The sequence below is a fragment of the Sarcophilus harrisii genome, chromosome 2 (assembly GCF_902635505.1).
Source record: "Sarcophilus harrisii chromosome 2, mSarHar1.11, whole genome shotgun sequence".
In the NCBI taxonomy this organism is placed as follows: Eukaryota; Metazoa; Chordata; class Mammalia; order Dasyuromorphia; family Dasyuridae; genus Sarcophilus; species Sarcophilus harrisii.
The window spans coordinates 444590480-444614308 of record NC_045427.1 but is presented as its reverse complement, the minus strand read 5'-3'; the positions used below and the strand labels follow the sequence as shown (position 1 = coordinate 444614308).

The 23829-nt window shown below is 36.2% G+C and overlaps 1 protein-coding gene across 4 annotated transcripts in view; it reads left to right on the top strand.

Moving 5' to 3' along the window:
* The window catches only part of LOC100933356 (N-acetyllactosaminide alpha-1,3-galactosyltransferase), a 114979-nt gene that overhangs the window by 74516 nt on the left and 16634 nt on the right, over positions 1 to 23829 (top strand). For all 4 annotated transcript variants that reach the window (XM_023507391.2, XM_031954223.1, XM_031954222.1 and 1 more), the window contains exons 3-6: positions 1796 to 1831; positions 8694 to 8765; positions 9706 to 9759; positions 11851 to 11988. In XM_023507391.2, coding sequence (XP_023363159.1) covers positions 1796 to 1831; positions 8694 to 8765; positions 9706 to 9759; positions 11851 to 11988 — 300 coding nt within the window. The remainder of the gene's footprint in view (positions 1 to 1795; positions 1832 to 8693; positions 8766 to 9705; positions 9760 to 11850; positions 11989 to 23829) is intronic.

Below are 23829 nucleotides of genomic sequence, written 5' to 3'. Positions count from 1 at the left end.
AAAGGCTATTTTCATGTATTTGAAGGACTGTCCTGAGGAATAGAGTAAATTAGATTCTTGTTCTCAGAGAGCAGAACTAGAAGTGAAAAAATGAATATAAGTTGGAGCGAGGCAAATTTAACCTTAATATAGTGGAGATCATTGAATTGAGCCTCTTGTTGGTGGTATTATGGAGACAATTCCTTTTTCAAATATCAGTTGGACAAGTTTATCTCTGATAAACCTTCCAAGTCTGAGGTTCTAGGATTCTGTCCTATATTACTTAGGTATTTACATTTATTATTCTTTCCTCTACCCAGAAACGTAGAACTGATAAAATGGGGAAGAAGATATTCCCATGCACATTATTTTCTTATTTTTAGCATTGCAGCTAAGTTAATAAGATATAAGCAATGATTTGTGTAGAGTTTTAAGATAATAAACATAAGTCCATTTGAACATAATGATAATAGAAAGTCCCTGAAATTTATTGAGTAGTGAAATGATATGGGCAGGCCTATGCTTTAAACAAATCATTTAGGCAGCTGTCTTGTGGATGAAATTAAAAGAGGAGAAACTTGAGGTAGAGAGGCAAATTAGGAGGGTGTTGTGGAGTCCAGGTGAGAAGTGTTGAGGGCTAGGATGGTGGCAGTCTGAGCAAAGAAAAAGGGGCAGATGTTAGGATTTAGCAACTCATAAGACTTGGAGGATGAGGAAGTATAAGGAGTAATTATGATTCTAAAGTTGCCCACCTGGGTGAATGAACGAATGGCAATGCCTTTAAAGGCAGTAAAAGGGCAGTTTGTAGGAAGAGATGGGATTGGGGGGGGAGGGAAAGAGTGAAGTGATAATGTAAAGAGATCCAAAAATCTGTGAAAGTCCATCCAATCTGTTTTTTACTTAACAATTGCCTTAGAGTACAGAATTTGCTGGCAAGTTGAGGAACACCTGCTAGAGGAATAAGTTGTTCTGGGAGAAATGAAGCTGGGTATCCTGGGAGTGCAGAAGCAAGGAGAAAATTATTACCTTGCATAGCTGCTATTGAAGATTGCAACTAGGTTATAACCCAGCCACCTACCCCCGAGGTGGTCAATCCTGGTCAAAAGGGTAATATTGATAATTCAATTGTAGAGGGAATGGATTGAATGGATGTTGGGGAAACTATGATAGGTATGATTGTATGGGAGATAAATCCTACAAATGATTACTCTAGGTAGGATGGGGTAGAAGGAATTGACCACGTCATCTTCTCAACTTCAGCAAAGCCCTCAAGTTTAGGTCATATCTACGGAGATCACTGGTTTAAAGTCACATATTTGCTTTGTGACTCATGTGAGACTAAATCTTGTAAGCTGAGTAGCAGTCATATAATTTTCTCCTCATACTCGGAGACCTTTATTAGTATATTATAAGAGAACCCATTTTTATCTTATTTTCTCTTTAAAATTCTCAAAACAGACTACTGCATAATGAAGTATATTGGAATACAGGAAATTGGATACTGTTAAAAAACCCCTTTCCTCCTGATATTTCCTTTAATGGTGTTCTCTGCTAAAGTGTGACTAGTGCCCAAGGTCAACTAGAAGTTGGTTTGAACGGAAGCCATTTGGCTGTAGTTGGTATTATACAATTGGCTGTACAGTTTAAGAGTAATAATATCAGGCATGTGTCTCCTTAGTTTTACTTCAAGGATGGGGGGATCTTTGAGGGACAACTAAATAGTAACACCCAGGCAATCCAGGCCGGGATGTTAATTTTTTTCACAAAGGAATGTTTGCCTAGATTAATTAATATGTTGTTTTCTTTTTGTTTACAGCACAGAAGGATCTCTCTTGTGTATATACCCTTACCAGTAAGTGCCTTTGTTTGACAAGTGTCCTGTGTGGAAGCCAATTTTAGTAGGAAACAGTGGGTGAGCAATGACTCCCATCGTGTTAGGTTAACAGGAAAAAAAGGGGGGGGGGGCGGGAAACAAACTATAGTATAGGAGAAGTACACTGGATAGGGAAAAACAAGTTTAGAATCTTATCCCTAGTCCTTGCTCTCTGTCTTACACAGAGCAAATCAGTTAAACACTTTGGATTTTAGTTATTTTTTCAATTGTAAAATACATGGATTTGCTCCAGGATCCCACCTTCATGGGAGAGGGTGACATGAACAGCATTAGCCAGAGAGCACCAGGTATATAACCCTGTCAGGGAGATGGGTGAGTGAGGGCTTGTCAGAAACCTTGTTAGGGTGCGGGAGGATTCTGAGAGCATGTTCTGGCCCACGTCTGGGTCACTCTCTGGACACGGCATTCACCCCATATGTGGGAATGCGGACATCTTTCTGTGTCTACCTCGTACAGACAATATCGGTATTTCTGATCCTCTTGCTTTTTGTTTGGTTTCTTCCTCAACAATTTCCCCTCCCTAGCACTAATGAGGTCACCCCGTGTTTCTTAAAGGGGTAATATGACATAATGGATGGTGTTCAAATCCCACTTCAGATCTTTACTGGGTGAACCTTGGCAAGTCACTTAAGCCTCTCAGCTTCAATTTCCTCATCTGCAAAACAGGGACAACAATAACCTCACATAATGGTTGTGAGGCTCAAATGAAATAATTATAATTTCCTTAAGATCATCACAGACAGCTAAGTGCTAAATAAATATTTCCTGTCATTTCTAAATCTCTGATACAATGTCATTCTCACAAAAGTGGTATTTCTTGTCTGTTCACCATCTTGTCAATCTTCCATTTCTCACTCCTGTAGTCCAGACTTGAATATTCCATTGAGACCCAATGGAGAAGGTACAGCCTGTTTTTGGCATCTCAGTCCTCTTTCTGGAGTAGTTTATATCAATTTTCTGGACTTCACTTTCCTATAAAATGAATTCCAAAATATTCCGAGTGCTTTCCTTCCTGGAGTTGAGGAAATTACTTGTTCAAGTATAAAATATTCTATAGATGTGAATGAATTGTTCACCATCATTACAGAATTAATGCTAGAATTTTTTATTATAACTACAAATATAAAATGTATCTATTTGTTTAGAAATTCTAGGTGTGTGCTACATTATTTTCCTCTAACTAGGAGGAACCATATCCAGATATGGTTCTTGGTTTTAGGGAATTTATATCTAGTAAATACAATCTGTATTGGTTCTTGTGGTCAGTGTGGAGTCTGGGATTTCAGGGAATCTAGAAACAATGCCTCACCCTCAGTTGACCTAACTGTGAAATTTATTGATGGCTTAGAGACTTAGATAGTTAAGACTGCTTCATTGTTACCTTAAGATTCCAGTCTTTGGCTGGCTCTGGGAATTTATGCAGTACAGATAACTAGTTCCAGGAAATCAATTCTACTTAGATCTAATCTGACTTTAGATTCCCTACGGCTAAAAGTCTAAAAGAAACTAAGTATAAAACTAGGAATGATTTTGAAATAGGAGCAGCTAGGTGGTATGGTGGACATGGCACCTGAAATCAGGAATACCTGAGTTCAAATCTGGCCTCACACACTAGTTGTGTGATCCTGGGCAAATCATTTCATATTATTTGTCTCAGTTTCACCATCTGTAAAATGAGTTGGAGAAGAAAATGGCAGACAGCCCATTATCTTTGCCAAGCCCAAATGGGGTCCTTAAGAGTTGTTCACAATTGTACAACTACTGAACAATGACAACATAACTGAAGCAAATTAAGGGACTAGAGGACTTTGAAAAATTAATCAAAGATTAGTATCAACCACTTTTTAGATGCATTAGTCGTTGGTAAGTCAGGTAAAGGTAAATAAGAGTTGATAACAATTTCTTTGGAATCATGGATGTTTCAGCATTCACTCCAGTTGTCTTTGCTGTGTGAGTGGTCTTAAAGGTAGCTGCAATGGACATGAACTGTGCAAGAAGAGAATACGGACCTCCTTCTTCCTAGGAGGACTGGTTTCTGTCCAAGATCTATTCTAACAGGGCTGTGGTGGCAGCTGGTGGCAGGGTCAGTGGAAGACAAGACAGTGAGGGGTAGAACCAGGAGCTGGTCAAGGATGATGGCAGGGGAGCAATCCCAAAGTCATGGAGGACCAGATATTACAGCACCTAGTGCTTTAAGGATGGCAGGTGCAGCAGAAATGCCTGGGTGCTGGGCCCAACAGAGAGACGGAAGCTGAGATAATGCTCCAGAAGCCTATGAAAATAATGAAGTTGTTTCTACCTAGGATGGCTATTAAGATATTAGGAAGGAAGCAGAAAATGAAGGTGGAAAATCACAAAACAAGGGACAGATATCAGTATTTTGCTTACCTCTACAGAGGAGTCCTTCTTAAGGTTTCATTATGCTGAGGACAAAAATTGTGGTCAAATGAAGCTTCAGCTCTTCAAAAGGTCTTAACCCTCTTTGGGATTATGGGCCCCTGGCCCAAGCCCTTCAACAGTCATCTGTATCGTGCCGGTTCAATATGACTCCTGTGTTAGTCCAAATTATAATAGCCCCTTAAAGCTTCTGCAGATGGAATCAAAAAAACGTAAAAGACAGAGAGCTGATTATGCAGATGAGCTGCTTTTTGGGACTACTCTTTAATGCAATTTATGTGCTCCCATTCATCTAGTGCCCAGATGAAAAAATGGACCTGGGCCATGTTCTTCAGAAGGTCTTCAGAAAATTGCTCCCTCATGGCAGCCAGCTGTGGACCATTTGGATGAACTAGCACCATGGCTAAATTTAGATGCTACTATAAAAGAGAAAAATAAACATCTCTAAAAGTTCAAACATCTCAAGACCCTGGGTCCAAGAAAGACAGAAGACATAGTCCAAGAAGAAAATATTCTTGAAAAAAATAAATCTCTGTGGTTGAAGAAAAGGGCTTAGAATCTGGATAATCACCAAGTATATTCAAAGAGTATTCAAGGGAAAGTTTGTAGGCTGGCTGGACATCATGATTGCCTAAAGGAAAAACAAAGGCCTCAAGAATCGTGGTTGCCTTCAGTTAAAGGGAAAGACATAAAATAAGGTAATACTTGAGGGAAAGCTATTTATAAATGTCACAGGCACACCCAGTTCAGTGTCACAGCAAAGTAAGTAAAGCATGTTGACCTCTACTTCAGACAAAGTTGACACAAATTAAAGAGGTATCTGTTAATCAAGCATTCCTTTCAGCCTAGAATTTTAATTACTTGACTTCCTTCAGCAAATGAAAGATTGGTCCATACATTCTGTGCTTCGATTTGTCATTAGTAAGATCCAGGTAATATTTGAGCCCCATCATCCATTTACTGCAAATCAGGCCCCATTATTCAAGAATTATGATAAGAACAGGATATGAAGGTAGCCATGTTTACTTGGGGAAAAAATAAATGATATATTCTGAGAAAATTAAAAGTTTAAAAATTTAGCTTTACTTTTTAACAACCTGATGGCCTCACTTTTAGTCTATAAGTCATATATCCTATATAATAACTTGAATGAACAATGAAAATTCCATAAATTAAAGGGATTATAATAGTAGTAACACTTAAGTCATTCACTATCAGCACATCAGCTTATATTGCTGTATCCAAAAAGTATATATTAAACCAAGATTTTAAAAAACAATGAAGCATGTTTAATCAGATTGTTCTCAGCCAAAATCCCTTTAATTATAATATGTATAAGGAGAGCAAATGGTTCCCCTGCCAATATAAAGTACCATTTAAAATATTATTTATACCCTTTAATCTCATTTAAAAAATTAGAATTTTCTATATATTTTTCAAAATAGTTTTGTACGTTTTTGTATATGCATAATTTAAGTAGGAATACATACATATATTGTGGAATTGTGACCAAAATGTACTTTTTACTGAGAGAAGTTTAAAAAAATTTAGAACATACTGATATTATTCTCCTCCTAGTTGAGGAACATAGTCTAAACCAACCTACAACAGTGTAGAACAGGAAAAGGATTTGGAGGGAATGAAAAGGGTGAATAGAAATAGTAGTAGTATTGGTCATCTTAAAGCAGAAGGAGTTTTAAGGTTGCCATAAGAGGAAATTTGGGTTCATCTTTGACTCTACTACTTCTGATTCCTATAACCTTGGAAAAGTTCTTTTTCTCTGTCTCTTAGCTTTTTCATAAAAAGGGGGGATTGAATTAATATAGTCTCTAAGGACTACTTCTAGCTCTAAAATCCTATGAGCTCATTTAATTTCATTTAATTTGATTTCTTTCTCCCACTAAACATTCATTATCCCAGCCTGTACTATAAGAAAAATAACATTTCATCCTTGTTAAAATTATTGTTGTTCTTTTTTCCCCCTTTTCTCTAAAAACAAAAGCCAAACTTTAAAAACTGTTTTTAAGCTTTTTCTGTATCAATGACTTTTGGTTGTAATTGTCTCCATCCCAAGGATGAAAATTTGCTTGTAATGATAGAACCGAGTTAAGCAAAATTGAGACAGTGACTTCATGTCCAATAATGCCTACAACACTATTTGATGCAAGAAAAAGAGGTTCCTGCCATTGATTCTTATTAGGAACATGGGTAAAGAGCCTTCTTCAAGACTTGGAGGTTTAGGGTTCCAGCAAAATGAACACAGTAGTTATAACCCGTTGTTGTTGTTCAGTCACAGTCCTGTAGATTCTTTGTCTTCCCATTTGGGCTTTTCTTGGCAAAGATACTGGAATGGTTTGCCATCTCCAGCTGATTTTACAGATGAGGAAACTTTCAGAGTAAAGTGACTTGACTAGGGTTACACAACTAGTAAGCTTCTGAAGCCAGATTTGAATTCAGGTCTTCCTTGCTCCAAGCCTAGCCCTCTATCCATTACTTTCTTCTTTCTTTTCAAAACTAGTTCATCGCTCAGTATGACAGCTAGATGGACATGAGGATGTTCCCATTCTCTGCCTCAGATGCATGTTCAGAGGAAAACTTTGTAAACTTGGAAACTGTAGAAAAATGGGCTATCATCAATATTTTTAAACATAACAAAGTGTCTTGTGAAGCACATAGATCAAGCAGTTATTTCTATTTTATGGACATGGAAATTAAGACAAAGATCTGAACTGATTCTTTGCTCTTGTGCTTTGCTCAAAGGCCCTAAGAATATGATTCTGGCAGAACAAGATCCAAAACTTAAGTTTCTTCTTTCCCTAGTGCAATTTTAGTTTCTTTTAAAATCACCAATACACAGGGAAAGAAGTGTTGGAGAGATGGCTCCAGTATGATGGCAGCTTCTTTCATTTTTGGGAGAACTTAAATCCCCTTTTTTTGCAGCAAAAGGCCAGATTTCTGGGTTAGTAATAGCTACTACAATGCTGTAAGGTTTTAAGTGTGGTTTCTTTATGGTAGCTGAGAGTTGAGAGGCCACTCAATTACCCTACTTCCTTATTTAGCAAACCGATAAGCAAACCATGTTCTGTCCCTACCTCTGCTCCCTGCTTCATGGAGGACCTCATTCTTTTGGTATGTAGACCAGATAGGACTGTACACTAAGCAGAGGCAGATCCACTATAACCAACAAGTGTGAGGAGTCTTTTTTTCCTAAAAACCTGTTAACTTTGCCAAGTTCAATTTGGTTAACTTGATGTCATTGTAGGAAAGAATCTGGGGTCAAATCAAAGTTGTGTTATATAGTGATTTCTTTTTTTGTATGTACTTTATAGTTTCTTTTATTGAAGCCTCTTTTTTTTTTTTTTTTTTGCATTTCAATCATCCCCACTACTGAACTTTTCTTGCAACAAATTAAATGAATTAAGCAAAATTAGCTGATTAGCCTTACTTATCTGACAATGTATACTATATTTTTCACCTGTGGTACTCCACCCTTTACCAAGAGGATGGAAAAATGATTCATCATTTGTTCTCTAAAACTAAAGTTGAACCATCCATTAGCCTCCATTTACTTATTTTTAAATGAAGGGATTGGACTAGAAATAACTGGCATAGATTTTTGGACTTGATATACTCCATTTTATTTGATACATATAAAAATCTTGACATAGGCTTAACCCTAAAATTCACATTTTACTCATGAGAAAATTGAAGGCTCAGAAAGGTTGAACTCTACTCATTATAACACAGCTAGTTAATTACAAGGCAAAATTTGGTATATAAAATTTTTTGTACTTGTAAATCCAAAGAATTTGTAATTTAAAATCTGACTTAAAAATTGTTATAAATTTTACTTGGTGGGTAAAAATCTGAACCTTCTCATCTTGTGTCTAAGATGCTTAGGATCACGACATCTAAAGTTGGCAGGGAATGTAGAGATCCTTCCAAGTCTAACCTCATTTAACAGATGAAAAAACTTGAGTGACTTGCCTGAAATCATACAGCTAGTAAGTAACAGAACTTGGATTCATATCCAGTGTTCTTTTCACCCTTACTTCTAGGTATATAGTTATTTGAAAAATCTCTGTCCTACTCAGTTCTTAATTTTCCATTTATTGGAAACTTTCCTTTAGGCAACATTGCTTCCCTTCCTAAGAAGCCTTTTCCTACCCTTATCACAACCTGTTCATCTTTTCCCCCTCCTAATCTACTGCCTATATAATTTGTTTTTTATTGTATTTACTTATTTATATTCTGCTGGGTTTTCCTCTGTAGAATGAAAGTTTGCAGGTTAAGAAAGGCTTTGTTTTTAGTCTTTGTGTTCCTATTATCTAGCACTTAGCACCATACCTGATCCATAATAGGTGCTTAATTAGTGCTTATTGATATTGAGTGACTAAATTAACAATCTCTTGTCTTCCTCCAGATCCAAAGGGAGCATTAATAGCAATGCCAATGTCCAGAAGAGATGGTGGCTGTCCAACTGGTTTAACAATAGGTGAGGACTTCTGTGATAGATGAGCTGTTTTGTTCCATGAGCATATGATTCCCAGATCCCACAAATTTAAAATCACCTTCAGTTGACTTTTTGAATAAACTCCTTTTCCTTGCTTGTTAAAACATGGCTGGAAATCTTGCTTGGTAAGAGGAAATTATGACACTTCAGTTTTCATCAGTTCACTTCTGCTTCAGAATGTGTGTTGTCATTCCCTTGTAGGAATACCAGTGTAGGAAATTTATAAGGAAACAGATTTCCTCTCATTCAGAGGAGGAACTTGCTCTTACTCAGAACTGACCAACAACCTAATGAGCTGCCCCTGAGTCAAGTGAGCTCCCTGTTACTGAATATGCACAGAAAGAAGATAGCTATCTGTCATGAGTGTTCTGTATAAGACTCCTTCATTAGATGGAACCTTGGATTGAGCAACGTCTAAGGTCAATTTTCAACTCTGATTCTATGAGCTTAGTCCTGCCAAGGACCACACAGCTCAGAGAACTTTTAACCATATTAATTGCCTCATTCTCTGAAACAGAGATAGTCTGATAATAGTGTGGCTTTCAAAGTCAGGATAACCTGGGTTTTAGCAAGTGCCTCTGGTTGGGTGACACTCTACAACTCTCAATAGTGCAGTCAACTTAAGATGTTAAGTTTCTGACTGGCTTTAAGTTTTACCTCATCCGGAGTGAGGAAATCGATGAAAACTTTTAGTCAAAAGAAGAGAGGAAGGAAAAAAGATATATAAAGAACAGTAGGTATATCCCACGCCTTTTACTTAAAGATAAGTCTCGAGATTGGAGCTCAGGTGCAGAACACCTGCATAAGCTGATTTTCTTCACCTCTGTGTAACAAATGTTTGATCTAACATGATCTTAATCATTTTGAATTATATCCAGTGTCTCCACACTCATTGTATTTTTTTCTCTCTGTTTGTATCCAGGAGCCAGAATTATCATATTGAAGAACCCCAGCTCTCAGATTGGTTTAATCCCAAGTAAGAGACACTTTCTGCTTTCCTAGAAAGTTAATGTTCGACTTTGCCTAGTGTGGAATTAATGGTGTTCTGTCACCAGTTGTCAGTAGCCTGGGGAATATTCCAGATGGAGGGAAAGGGAACAACTCTTTGTTTTTAAGCATAAGCACTGAGTTAGAAAGCTAAATCCTGGAGATTTTGAGCTGCGTGCTTTAGAAACAAGTGACAATTCCTACATTGAGTGGGCAATCGTGCAATGTCAGAACGGGAAGGGACTTGGATGTGTAGCTAGTTTGACCCACTTAGATTATAGATACCCAAATCAAGGAATAGGCTTATTCCAAATCTTATAATGACCCTTCTACAAGCCTTCAGTTGGAGTCTGGATGACCACAGCTTAATAGATACTGTAGAGGTGATTCTTGCTTGTATTCAATTAAGACCCTGTCTTTTAAATTGTCCAACTCTCTCAGGGGCAAGTAGATGGTACAGTAGATAGAACTTCGGCGCTGGAGTCAGGAGGACCTGAGTTCAAATACAGTCTCAGATACTTAACACTTTCTAGCTGTGTGACCCTGGGCAAGTCACTTAACCCCAGCTGCCTCGCAGAAACAAAAACAAAACAGAGTTAGTGTCTCTGTGTATATCAAAAATGGTATTCAGATCCAGGAATAGAAGTAGAGTTCAGGGCTTTTTCTATGGTCTCAACCTCGATAACCTTCACATTCCCTTCTTTTTTTTTTTTTTTTTAAATTTATTTATTTATTTAATAGCTTTTTATTTACAGGATATATGCATGGGTAACTTTACAGCATTAACAATTGCCAAACCTCTTGTTCTAATTTTTCACCTCTTACCCCCACCCCTTCCCCTAGATGGCAGGATGACCAGTAGATGTTAAATATATTAAAATATAAATTAGATACACAATAAGTATACATGACCAAAACGTTATTTTGCTGTACAAAAAGAATCAGACTCTGAAATATTGTACAATTAGCTTGTGAAGGAAATCAAAAATGCAGGTGTGAATAAATATAGGGATTGGGAATTCAGTGTAATGGTTTTAGTCATCTCCCAGAGTTCTTTTCTGGGCATAGCTGGTTCAGTTCATTACTGCTCCATTGGAAATGATTTGGTTGATCTCGTTGCTGAGGATGGCCTGGTCCATCAGAACTGGTCATCATATAGTATTGTTGTTGAAGTATATAATGATCTCCTGGTCCTGCTCATTTCACTCAGCATCTTCACATTCCCTTCTAAGAGTGATTCCATGACTTGTTGAAGAGCACAGAATGTCATGGAGTGGTGCTAAGAATAATGGATTGGGATTCAGAAAACCTGGACTTGATTCCTACCATTTTTATTTACTCCCTGTGGACCTTGGATGGGTTACTTTCTGGGCCTCATTTGCCTCTTCTTTAAAATGAATGGGTATGAAGTAGGCATCCTCCATAGTCCATTCTGTGTCATTGGTCTCAGATGCTGGCTCACTCACCTGCCCCTCTTATATTTCTATTATATTGAGGAATTTGTGAGAATCTGGGTTTGGGTGAAATGTAGGTATCAGTGTCTTTCTTTACCTACTTTAGAGAGTCCATGAGGAAACCATAAGCAAAGCAAAGATGATGTTTGCCTGTGCCAGGCTTGACCTGAATCATGGGTAAAGGAGAAGGTAAAAAGGGAGTGAGCAGAAAGAAGAGGAAGGAGAGGCTGTAACGTACAGTGGGTAGTGCCAACAGTAACTCCTTTGTTGCCCAAACTTTGCCCTATTAGCTGTTCCCCTGGTAATGGCAAGATCCTAATCTATAAGATTTCTTTACAGTTGAGCCTCAGGGAGTAAAATCCCAAATCAAATGTGGTAATCCATTAGCTGGAGGAAGATTTAGTCCAATATCCTTATTCTCTAAATGAAGAAAGAGATTCAGAGAGAGAGAATGTAACATGGTCAATGAGATACTAAATGTAATTTAGAATTTGGACCTGATCTCCTGACTCCAGTTCCAGCACACTTTCTGTGCAATGGGCCCACATAATCTTAGTAACTGGCTTTGCTAATATTGGCTACTATTTTAATGAAAGGAAGTTTGATCTATTTACTTCTCCCCCCAGAGAACGCCCTGATGTTCTGACAGTGACAAATTGGCTTGCTCCGGTCATATGGGAGGGGACTTACCATAGAAAGATCCTGGAAGAATATTATACTAAGCAAAAGATCACAGTAGGCTTAACAGTATTTGCTATTGGAAGGTAAGTACCAAGGGTGACTCTTCTTCATGTCCATGTTTTCATGTGAAAAATTGTGATGGACCCTCAAAAGAGAAGTGATGGACTCAGGGTACAAAATGAGATAGTCATTTTTTTATACATCACAACATGGGATTCACATTTTTTGAAGGTTTTAATTTTTGCCTTATTTTTCATTTATTCTTTCAAGTCATGGCAACTTGTCTATTAAACAAAATGAATAAAAAATGGAAAGATTATTAGATGGGGTTTAAAGAGTTGGATCAGGTCTATCACTAATTAATTCTTTATAACCTGGCTGGAACATTTTCCCATCTTTAAGGGGGCTGGTTTTAAAAGTCCTTTCCAGATCTGATGTCTTATTATTCCAAAGACCTTCCATGTGTACTATTTGAAAAAATAAGCCATTAAAAGCAAACTGCAGCTCATAGACCATCAGCACATTCTTATCTTCTCTTTTCCCTCCCAGAAATCTCCCCAGAGGCTTTCCTCTAGCTCCCTTTGACTTTCCATGGGTATCAAGGCAACACTTGTTATCCCTCATCTTTATAACATATGACTCTTCTATTTTTCTGGTGCTACATCTCATTGATAATATTTGTTGCTCTGCTTTATGAGTAGAATCTGTTATTGTTAATATATTGCACACTATTCCTATTCACAATGAGTCTCTCCATTGCCCTTTTTTGATTGTTTGGAAATTGTGATACTTCTATAATTTTCATTCATAGAGTTTTATTGAAGAACATTGGTATTAAAAAAGATTGACTTTGGAAACAAGGAAGGAACTCAAGATGGTTAAAAATATTTCATAGTTATGCATGGACAATTTTGTCTTCCTGTCTCCGCTTGTTCAATTTTGTGCCCAATTTATAGTTAATCTGTTGTGTTCTCTAAGATATAATTATTGATAGACCAGCTCCATGTGCTAGCAATCCAACTGTCAAATGCTGGACAACAGGTATTATCTTTTTTTTTTTTTAAATTATAGCTTTTTATTGACAAAACATATGCATGGGTAATTTTTCAACATTGACCCTTGCAAAGCCTTCTGTTCCAACTGTTTCCTCCTTCCCCCCACGCCCTCCCCTAGAGGCAGCTAGTCCCATACTATGTTAAAGTATATGTTAAATACAATATATGTATACATATTTATACAGTTGTCTTGCTACACAAGAAAAATCAGATTTAGAAAGAAGGTAAAAATAACCTGGAAGAAAAACAAAAATGCAAGCAAACAATAACAGAAAGAGTGTAAATGCTATGTTGTGGTCCACACTCATTTCCCAGAGTTCTTTCCCTGGGTGTAGCTGGTTCTAACAAACATTACCTTTATCCACTTAGTTTTCCTTGGCTAGAATATTAAGGTAAACTCTTAAATGATTATAGGTCTATTTAGGAGTCTGCATTATCCTCAGGCTTGATGCAATCAATTCATGTTTTTCCATAAATAGAAGCATCTGGAAAACCTCACCATATAAAGAGAGTCTTTTCATTGTAATGATGTGCTGGACATCATCCATGACAGTGAACAACAGTTTATATTTCTCTGTTTTCTGTCTTGCATGATAACAGATATCACAGGATCATCAATGTCATATTAAGGTCATCCTCATGAAGTGGCTAAAAGCTTCAACATATCTCCTCGCTTTATCCCTTAGGTGATATTTTAAAAATCACAACAGCCATCAGATTTATTTCTGTTGTTACATATATCAAGGATAATTTACAATCTTAACATAGGAATAGGAGATATTTTATTAGTGGAGAATGTCTGAGGATGCATTTTACTTACGTAATCACAGAAACCAAGTAGAGAGCAGGAAAAACACCAGATTTGGAAGCAGAAGACCTGATATTGAATTTTAGCTCTTCTATTTCATAGCAATAATATCTTTGAGCATTTCACTGAAGATGTTGACTTTCATTTTGCTTACAGTAAATTACATTGGACTCTCTCATATCTAAGTAAGAGTCCTTCTATCTCTGTTCTTTACTACCACCTGTTATCAAAGCTTCCTTATAGTTAACAAGATATAAAATATATGTGACCAGTTCACGGAACACATTATTTTCACTAATCACTAGTGTAATTTGTGAAAACTTGCCTTTTTCTCTTTTCATATTCAAATCTAGGATATCCTTAATAGATGTGTAAAATAATCTCCTGAAGATTTTATGGAAATAAGAATGTACACATTTGGGTTAATAATTAATATTCTTAGCACCATCTTTTTTGTAGTAATAATACTTTTGAATTTAAAAATCACTTGCTCTCTTCACATCTTGAGAATTGACCATTTAAGTGACCTCAAAATCATATTGCCACCAACAATAGGCTTCCTCTATTTATAGTCTGGTCTCTGTTTTCTTCCAGTTTTTGTTTTCTTTGGTACCATTTTTGCTTTCTTATTCAGCACATTAGGGACTTTGAAGTTAACAAGAATCCAAATATTGTGGTTCAGACTCGGTCAATCACTGGGACTGTATACTCACATTCTTGCCTCATAGAACCTGCCAGAGCCTGTGTTCTTTTGGCAGAGCCTTTGGAAACTCGTCATCATCTCCACACCACAATGTGGTAGTAGAATAGAACTTTTTGTGTATATCTGAGGACAGAATCCAAAGATCTTGGGGAGAATCAGTTAGTAAACATTTACTAAGCATTTGCTGAATCCCTGACACTATTGTAAGCATAGGAGATTAAAAACAAACAAAGAAAGAAAAACAAAAGAAAGAAAGAAAAATGCTCTCTTCCCTCAAAGAGCTTACAATCTAATGGGAATGAGAATATATACATAAATAGGGACAAGGATAGGTAACCTTATAGTGTCAGGAATTAGCAACTGGGGTAGTAAGGAAAATGTAGTGACCAGAAAAGGCCTGTCACAGAAGTTAGTATTAGAAATGAATTTTGGATGAAATCAGAATTTCTAAGAGGTGAAAGTGAGAAAGGGGGAGCTTTCCAAGTGTAGCCAGTAGAAAGGCTTAGAGATTAGAGATGAATGAAGCATAGTATGACAGGAATAGTGAATAGGTCAGAATGGATAAACCATAGAATATATGAAATATAGTAATGTTAAAACAATTGGAAGGACTCAGGTTTTGAAGAGTTTATTGACAAAGAAATAATTTTTTTTAAATGTTATTTTTCCCCAATTTTTAACATTTATTGATTTTTTTTTTTTTTTTTATGTTTTGAGTTTCAAATTCTATCTCTTTTCCTTTTTTGAGACTGTTAAAAAATCTGAAATAGGTTATACATCTTCAATCGTGTAAAACATTTCCATATTAGGCATTTTGTGCAAGAAAACTCAAGAAAGTAAAAAAGCTTTAGTTTGTATTCAGATGACATAAGTTCTTTCTCTGGAGGTAGATAGCATTTTTTTTTTTATCATGAGTCCTTTGGGATTATCTTGGATCATTATACTGCAGAGAATAGCTAAGTATTTCACAGTTGTTCATTGTATAATATTGATGTTTCTATGTACAATGTTCTGGTTCTGCTCACTTCACTTTGTGTCAATTTATGTAACGTCTTTCCAGGTTTTTCTGAAATCATTCTACTTGTCATTTCTTATAGAACAATAATGTTACATTACATTCATATATTACAACTTGTTCAACCATTACCCAATTAAATATCACCCTCAATTTCCAATTCTTAGTCATCATAAAAAGAACTGCTATAAATATTTTTGTAAAAATGGTTTTTCTTTTTTTTTTTTTTTTTTTGCTATACAAATATAGTAATATTGCTGGATCAAAGTCTTTCTGACATAGTCAAAGAAGTAATCTTTAAAAATTCAATTTTATTTTATTTTAAAATCCAAATTTTCTCCCTTTCATCTCTCTTTATTTCCTGCATTGAGAAGGGGAAAAAAAGACAAAACTTTATAAACATGTAGAGTTAAGCAAAACAAATGGTCATGTTGAGTATGTTTAAAAACAAAAAACAACTCATAAGCCTCAATATGTACTTTGAATCCATCACCTCTCTATGACTGGGTGGGTAGAATGTTTCATGAGAGCTCTGAAACTGTCACTGATCATTGTGTTAAGTCTTTCAAAGTTGTTTGTCTTTGCTATTGTTATTTTTATAAATTGTTCTGCTCAGTCCTGATTCTATTCACTTCACATCAGCTCATATCTGTCTTCCCAGGTTTTTCTGAAATCATTCCTTTCGTCATTTCTTACAACACAATTTATTTAGGTGTCGGAAAAGAGAATAAGAAGGAAAAGTCATATGAGGCAATCAAAAGAGACTGTCCAGAAAGAGATAGTCTATTATCAGTGCTGCCAAGAAATAAGAATTGAGAAAAGGCCATTAGATTTAGCAATTAAGAGATCACTGGTAACTTTGGAGAATGAATAATATTCTATCATATTCATATACCATCATTTGTTCAGCCATTCTCCAATTGGTGGGAACTCCCCATTCAGTTTCCAATTCTTTGCTAACACAAAAACAGGTGCTATGAATAATTTGTCTTTATGAATCCTTTTTCTTCATGTTTTATTTTCTTGGACAAACAGAGTTCATACTTGAATCCAGAGGCAATAGGGAGCAGGGGAAACACTGAAATTCATTGAGTAGGAGAATGATGATGAGGTTTGAAATGCTTTAGGAAAACACTTTGACTGTAACGTGAAAGACCTGAAGCAGTGAGAAATTAGAGGCTATTATTGTAATTGTCCAAAGTGAGAAGTGATGAAGGCCTGAATAAGGGTAATGGATATATAAATTTAGGGGAAGATTTATGAGAGATGCAAGATTTAACATCTGATTGAATATATAATGTATGTGAGGATTTGAAAGTGACACTAGGTTGCCAGACTAGAGGATGATAGTTCCTTTAACCATTATAATTATAAAAAAACTTTGGAAGAGAAGAAGGTTGAGTAGAAAGATAACGAACCTTGTTTTGGACCTATGGGGACATCTACTCTGACATGTCTAATACAGTTGGTTATATAGAACTGGATTCAAGAGGAAAACTAGGGCTTAGATATTGGGAATTGGGAATCATCTGTATAGAGATTGGGAACTGATGAAATTATCCAAGGACTAAGAGAAGAAGACGTGGGACTTAATTTTGAGAGACACTCAAATTTAGTGTGATTGAATTAGATTTTCTGAGAAAGAGACTGGGAAGGAAGAGTGAGACAGGAGACAATCAAGAAAGACTATCTAGTCTTTTTCTACTATCAACTATGTTAATGAAGGTAAAGTCAAGAAAAATGAAAATGGAGAAAAAAGACCATTAGGTTTTACAATTAAGAGATCACTGTGACTTTGAACAATGAAGCTTCAGTTCTGTGGTGAGGGTCAAAGCTATCTTGCAGAGAAGTTAGCGAAGGTTTAGTGGTAAAGGAGAAGCATCAAATGCCTATGGCTTCTCAAAGGAATTTTAATTGAGAAGGGGAAAAGAGCTATATGAAGATATTGATAAGGTCTACTGAAAAGTTTTGTTTATTTTTTGAAGGACACTTTGATGTGTTTACAGACATCTAAAAAAAGCAGTAGAAAATTAGTATTAGAGAGAGTAGGGATGATGGAGGGGGTGGGAGTGGAAGTGGGGGAAGAAGATGGGAATAGGCAATGGGTGGATTACACTAAAGAATATAGAATCTTAAGTATGGGTAGAAGGACAACTTCTTCTTCAGAGACCAGAATGAGTGTCGATGATGATATTTACAGGATGTAAGATGAATAAGGAGAGAAGAAGGGAAGGAATTCTTAGTAAATGGTCTTAGTTATAGTTAGATTTTCTGGTGAAGTTTGTGGCTAAATTCTCAACTGAAAGAGTGGGGGAAGGGCTTGGCAAAGGAGACTTTCAGAAAAAAGAGATTCAATTAAAACAAGTCAATAAAAGCATCTCTTTGTTTCAAGGAGGGCCCCCTGAAATTAAATAACAAAAATTTATTGTAGATTCAATCACCAGTTTTTGTAACTTTGAGTTTTGTTCCACTACACAAGAGCAGGAGGCTAGGCAGATGGTAGAAATAATCCAGAGTGCAGCTATAATTTTGGTTCCATTTTAGGCTACAGATTAGTCATTTAGTTAAACTTTAGCCCCATTTTGCATCAACACATGAGTAGGAGTTCATGCAGATGGTAGAAGTAATTCAAGTAAGAGTTATAATCTTGACCCCATCATAGACTACACATAAGTCACTTAGCCTTATGAGACAAGTCTCATTTCCATAATTCTAGTAAACCATATTGTTCTAATAATAGAGATGAAAAATTTCTGAAAATTCTGAAGCCAAAATTTTAAAAAAACCCACACATTTTTTTCACTGCCATGGGGAATTTTTTCTAATGTGTCTTACTTTCTGAATTATATCTCTCAGAAATTTTTGCATCAGTCTTTTAATTTTTAAGCTTTCTTGTAAACTTTTGAGGCATCAGGTTTGTTCACATTGAGACAAATTTCTCCTTTCTTTTGTGTGTATTTTAGAATGTCTTAATAGAAAGAATCTTGGATTTAGAGTCACAAGATCTGAGTTCAAGTTTTAACTCTGATGCTAACCAATAGTGTGACCCTAATCAGTCAAGCCATTTAATTCCTCTAAGACTCAGTTTCTTCATCTGTGAAATGAAAGGGGTTGGATAAAGATATCTCGGGTCCCTTTCAGTTCTAAATCCCATGTTCTTTGAATTGGATTTCCACTTAGAAGGGGTCTATTCTGACATCTATCATTTGGTAGATTTTTTTCTTAAAAAATCTAGAATTTCATGTATTGTGGAATATATTGGAATCTGAATGAACTAGGCAAGAAGAAAGGAAAACTGAAAACCATTTTAAAGACCTCAGAAAAGAGGTGCCACAGGCTCTAGATGGGTGCTCTGAGGAGAGATTCAGAGATGAGCGGTGTTGGGTGTGGTTCATATCCCAGAGGCATAGCAGGATTTCACTTCCCATTTCTAACACCATCTGAAGCTTTTATAAGAATAAGGAGGCAGAAATCCCAGATCAAAAGTAATCCTGAGGTTCTTTCACTGAACCAGTAGGGGATCCCAAATGACTGATAGGGGTTGAGCCCAGCAGCAGTCTACTATGACTCAGCCTCAAACCATGTTCAGGGAGTTGCAGAACTCCAATCACAAAGCAGCCATCTGACTTTTCCCCTGGTTCAGACCACTTTAATATCACTGAACATTTGTTAGCCCCCATTCATAGAATGGAATCGCAGAGTAAATCAAAATTCAGTACCCAAAGAAAGCAGCAACAGTGATCAGTCTCCAGATAGATCTTCCTTCAAGAAATGTGCTGTGTTTAGACTAAATATTAAACCCAAAGTCAGGAAGTAGTTTGGAACAATGAGCATAGAAAAAGAAATCTCTATAGCTTTATAATAGCTTTATGAAAAAGCTATTATTATGGCTGTGATTCTAGAGATATAAACTCTAGAATGATTTCACAACCTCTACCAACAAATTCTCAAAGTAAAACACAGTTCTGGCACAGATTTAGCTAGCATTCCTAGAAGAGATGATGTAAGAGCTTGTATTTTTTTTAAGTTAAAATGGTTTTTATCAATGTAAGAGCACTAAAGGAAAAATTGGAAAAGAAGTGAGAGCTATGAAAGAAAGAATCAGAAAGGAAATTAACATATGGCACATGGGGTATAAAACTTGTCCCAGCAGCAAACTCCTTAGAAATTAGTATGATGCGAATAAAAGTTAATAACTCCATGAAATAATAAGAACTACAAGATTTTTTAAATAGGTGAGGGGGTATGAATAGAAGAAAATGGAAAATATTGCATCAGCAAAAATTATTGATCTAGAAAACAGATTGAGAATTTAAAAATCATTTGACTACTTGAATGTTATAAACTATAAAGAGCTTAGACATCCTATTTCAAGAAATCTTAAAAAAAATTGTCCAGGGGCAGCTAGATGGTATAGTAGATAGAGCACCAGTCCTGAAATTAGGAGGACCTCAGTTCAAATCCAGCCCAGACACTTAATGCTTCCTAGCTGTGTGTATCAAACATTAATGAAGAAAGAATTCAAGTGTTAAGGAGCCACAGTGAGAATTACACATGATTAAAAATAGCTATCTCTATAAAAGGAGTGGAAAGCTTACAATATGACTTCAGAAAGCAAAAGATATAAATCTTAAAGCCAAGAAAAACTTACCCAGCAAAACTGAGTATGGTGTTACTAAGAAGTTGTAAGGAGGTAAAAGGGGTGGAGAGAAAATGAACTTTTAATGAAATAAAGAGCTTCCAAGCATTCCTAATTAAAATATTAGAGCTGCAAATTTGAAATTTCAAACCCAGGAGGTAAGAGAAACATAAAAAGATAAGCATAAATAAACAATCATAAGGGACTAGGACAAACTACTTATATTTATGCGTGTGTGTGTGTGTGTATGTACACACATATACATATAAGTCATCTCTGATACATGTGTCACTATTGAATCCCTTATTTATCTGAAGTCCATATAGGGAATATAATTAGGTCTAGGAGTAGTTTTGTATATCTTGATGTCTCAATAAAGAATGGAAAGAGAAATAAAGATTAAGGAAATTATCTCACATGATCAGAATATAATCTATACAAAGAAAAAGGAGATGGGGGAACAGCTTACACTTGAACCTCATTCTCATCTCAACTGGTCAAAAGTAAAAAAGTATACATAAACATACATACAGTTGGGTACAGAAATATATTTCATTTCAACAGAGAAAGTTGAAAAAGGGGGATTAGGGAGAGAAGGGAGATTAAAGGAAAGATTGGTTCTAAGCAAAACAAACTCTAAGGATGTACAAATATAGGTGTCAAAGAATGGGAATCTGAGGGGGTGCCCATAATTAAGGAATGATTGAACAAATTCCAGTATATAAATGTGATAGTTATACTATAAGATCTGCACAGTGAAGAAAATGATTTCAGAAAATCTTGGAAAGACTTGTATAAACTGATGCAAAATGAAGTAAACAGAACCAGGAGAACATTTTATCCAATGACAATATGATAAAGAATCCTCCCTTCCCATTCCTCAAATATCCCCTGTCAATTATTTTCCAGATCTCTCTACATAAACACATTCTCTCTCTCTCTCTCTCTCTCTCTCTCTCTCTCTCTCTCTCTGTCTGTCTCTCACTCACTCAAGACAAGCCTTGCTATTTTTCTAATATAAGGTATACCTCACATAATTCTGTCTCCCACACCTACACTGTTAGTCAAAGTCATTATTACAATATTACCAAATCCCAGCATAACCTGATGAAATCTGAAATTCCTTTTGTCAATTGATTGCTAAAGACTTGAGTTGGATATTTGATGATGAATATCAGTCATTTCACTGTCACATCTTTAATAATAGTAATGATTTATTTCCTCATCTATAAAATGATCCAGAGAAGGAAATGGCAAACCACTCCAGTATTTTTGCCAAGAAAACCCCAAATAGGTCACAAAGAGTTGGACATGATTGAAACATTTCAACAACAACAAAATGGGTCTGTCAGTTTTACAAATCATTTCCTTCACAATCCTGTGAAGGAAGAAGTATGTGTGTCATCACTTTGATTTTATTGATAAGGAAATTGAAACCTTAAGAATACAGAGTGACTTCATGAGGACTGTACAATCTGTTAGTGGATATTCTGGGATTTACATATAAGCTCACTCTGAGGTTTGTTCTTTCTACTACATATTGTTGCCATTTTTCCCTGTAAGACTTATTGTTACCTGTCAAATTATTTTCCACAACATCATTTTTTGGGGGAGAGGGAGTCTATTAACAATGTTGGGAGGGGTATCCCTGTCTGGTTCTTTGGAAACAGTTCACAGCCCTGAACTGTTCTTAATTTGTAAAGGTCAGATCCCATAGTGATTTGGGACACAGAACCATGTCATTTTCTCTTGGAACTTTAGGCCCCCTGGGACCTAAACAATGGAAAAGACCATGGTACAGCTGAAATTAGATTTGGAGTCAGAGGTGCCAGATTTGGATCCCAACTTCATTCATTTATCTAGCTAGCATTTCGTAGTGTTTACCTCCAAATGCTGCACATACAAAAAAAAGTAATAATAATAAAAAGTAACCCCTATTTTTAAGGAGCGTATAAGCAGTTAAGCAGATATGGGTGACACACTCATAGGAATGTAAATCCAAAATGTATATACACAAAGTAATTTGGGTTGGGTGAGGATATGGTCGGGGCTGCAGAGGAAGCCATGATGGAGCCCATATTGTTGGTTAAGTTAAACCAAACCCTGAAAGACAAATAAGACTCGAGGAGGAAAAGTAGATTCTAGGCATGAAGTAGAAAGGAACACCTGTACAAAGATAGAAATGGAAACTGGAATTGTATCCAAGAAACAGAAAGTCAATTTATTTGGAACAGAGTGTATACCCAGAAATGATGCATAGTAAGCCATAAGTATAATAAGGAAAGATAAGCTAGAGTCAGAAGGTCAAATTGAGAAGTTTTGCATTTTTTCTTAGAGACAATAGGAGCCACTAAAACATCTTGAGCAAGGGAGTAATACTGTCAGACTTTGGCTTTAGGAATATCCATGTGGCAATTGTGTGAGGAAATATTAGAAAAGAGAGATTCTGGAAGCCAGGAGAGCAACCAGAAGCTACTGTAATAGTTCTGCTATTTGCTAAGTTTTGCTATTTGGGGGCAGGTCATTTGACTTCCCTGGCCATATACTGTATATATATACTATAAAGGTCTTTTCTAAAATGCGAGTTTTGGACTTGATGATTTCTAAAGTTAAATGGTCTTAATCTTGTGATACTAAGCCACGGATTATGGACTATTTGCCTCTCCCCAGAAGAATTTCTATGGGTTGATTTGCTAGCGAGACCACATCCCCCTTTGGCATGTATAATAATAAGCCTGACTCACTGCAGTTTGATTTTGTGGTATTCAGCTGTAATGCTACTACTAATTTATTTTCAAATGGCAGCCTCAAGAGGAAACTGTAGCTCGTGGAATATGGCACCAAGACAAGAGTGAGAGGTTCAGTGTATGTCTTTTTTCAGTGAATCCATTGGTTCTACAAATATTGAGATTATCAAGGTGGGACATAACTTTTTGAATAACTTTCACATAGTCATAAACCTTTAGAGATGGAAGAGAAATTAGGTACAGTGATTTTCCTGTATTTACGGAACATAATCTTGGCTTTCTCTGGATATACTCATCCATGTTTTAGGTTGAAGCTCACATTGTCAGGTTATTAGAAGGAATCCTCGGGTCTCTATATGATCTCTTTTATAAATAAGACTTTATCTAGTTCTGACTCTTCAGATGGGGCAAATTGAGGCCCAGAGGGATGAAATAAGCTACCTATGCTCATGTAGCAAGTAAGTAGAAAATCTTAGAACAGATCCTAGCATCAATAATAGAATTTAGAACTATAAAGGACTTATCATTAGGTCATAAAATTTAAAGCTGTATAGACCCTTAGAGAACTTGTAGTTCAATCCTTCTTTAGATGAAGAATCTTAGATCCAGAGAAAGCAAATAGTCTCTAAAATCATACAGCCAGTAAGAGGAAGGTGGCTTGTACTAGTTCTCTAATATTCTTCATGACATTGAAATTATATAAATTTATATTTCTACTTTTGAAGGGGATTTGACTTTTACTGATCACAGTGATTCCTGGTGACCTAACTCCCTTTGGTAGTCTGAACATATCAGCTTAGTATAGTTAACTGAGCCCATGGCAAGGGACTGTGGTTTTAAACAAGATTCTGCCACTAACTTTCTGTGTGACTGGGGGCAAGACATTTCCTGCCTTTGGGTCTCAGTTTCCATCTGTGAAAGTAAGAGCTTGGCACCCCTCCATCAAGGCTGAGTTAC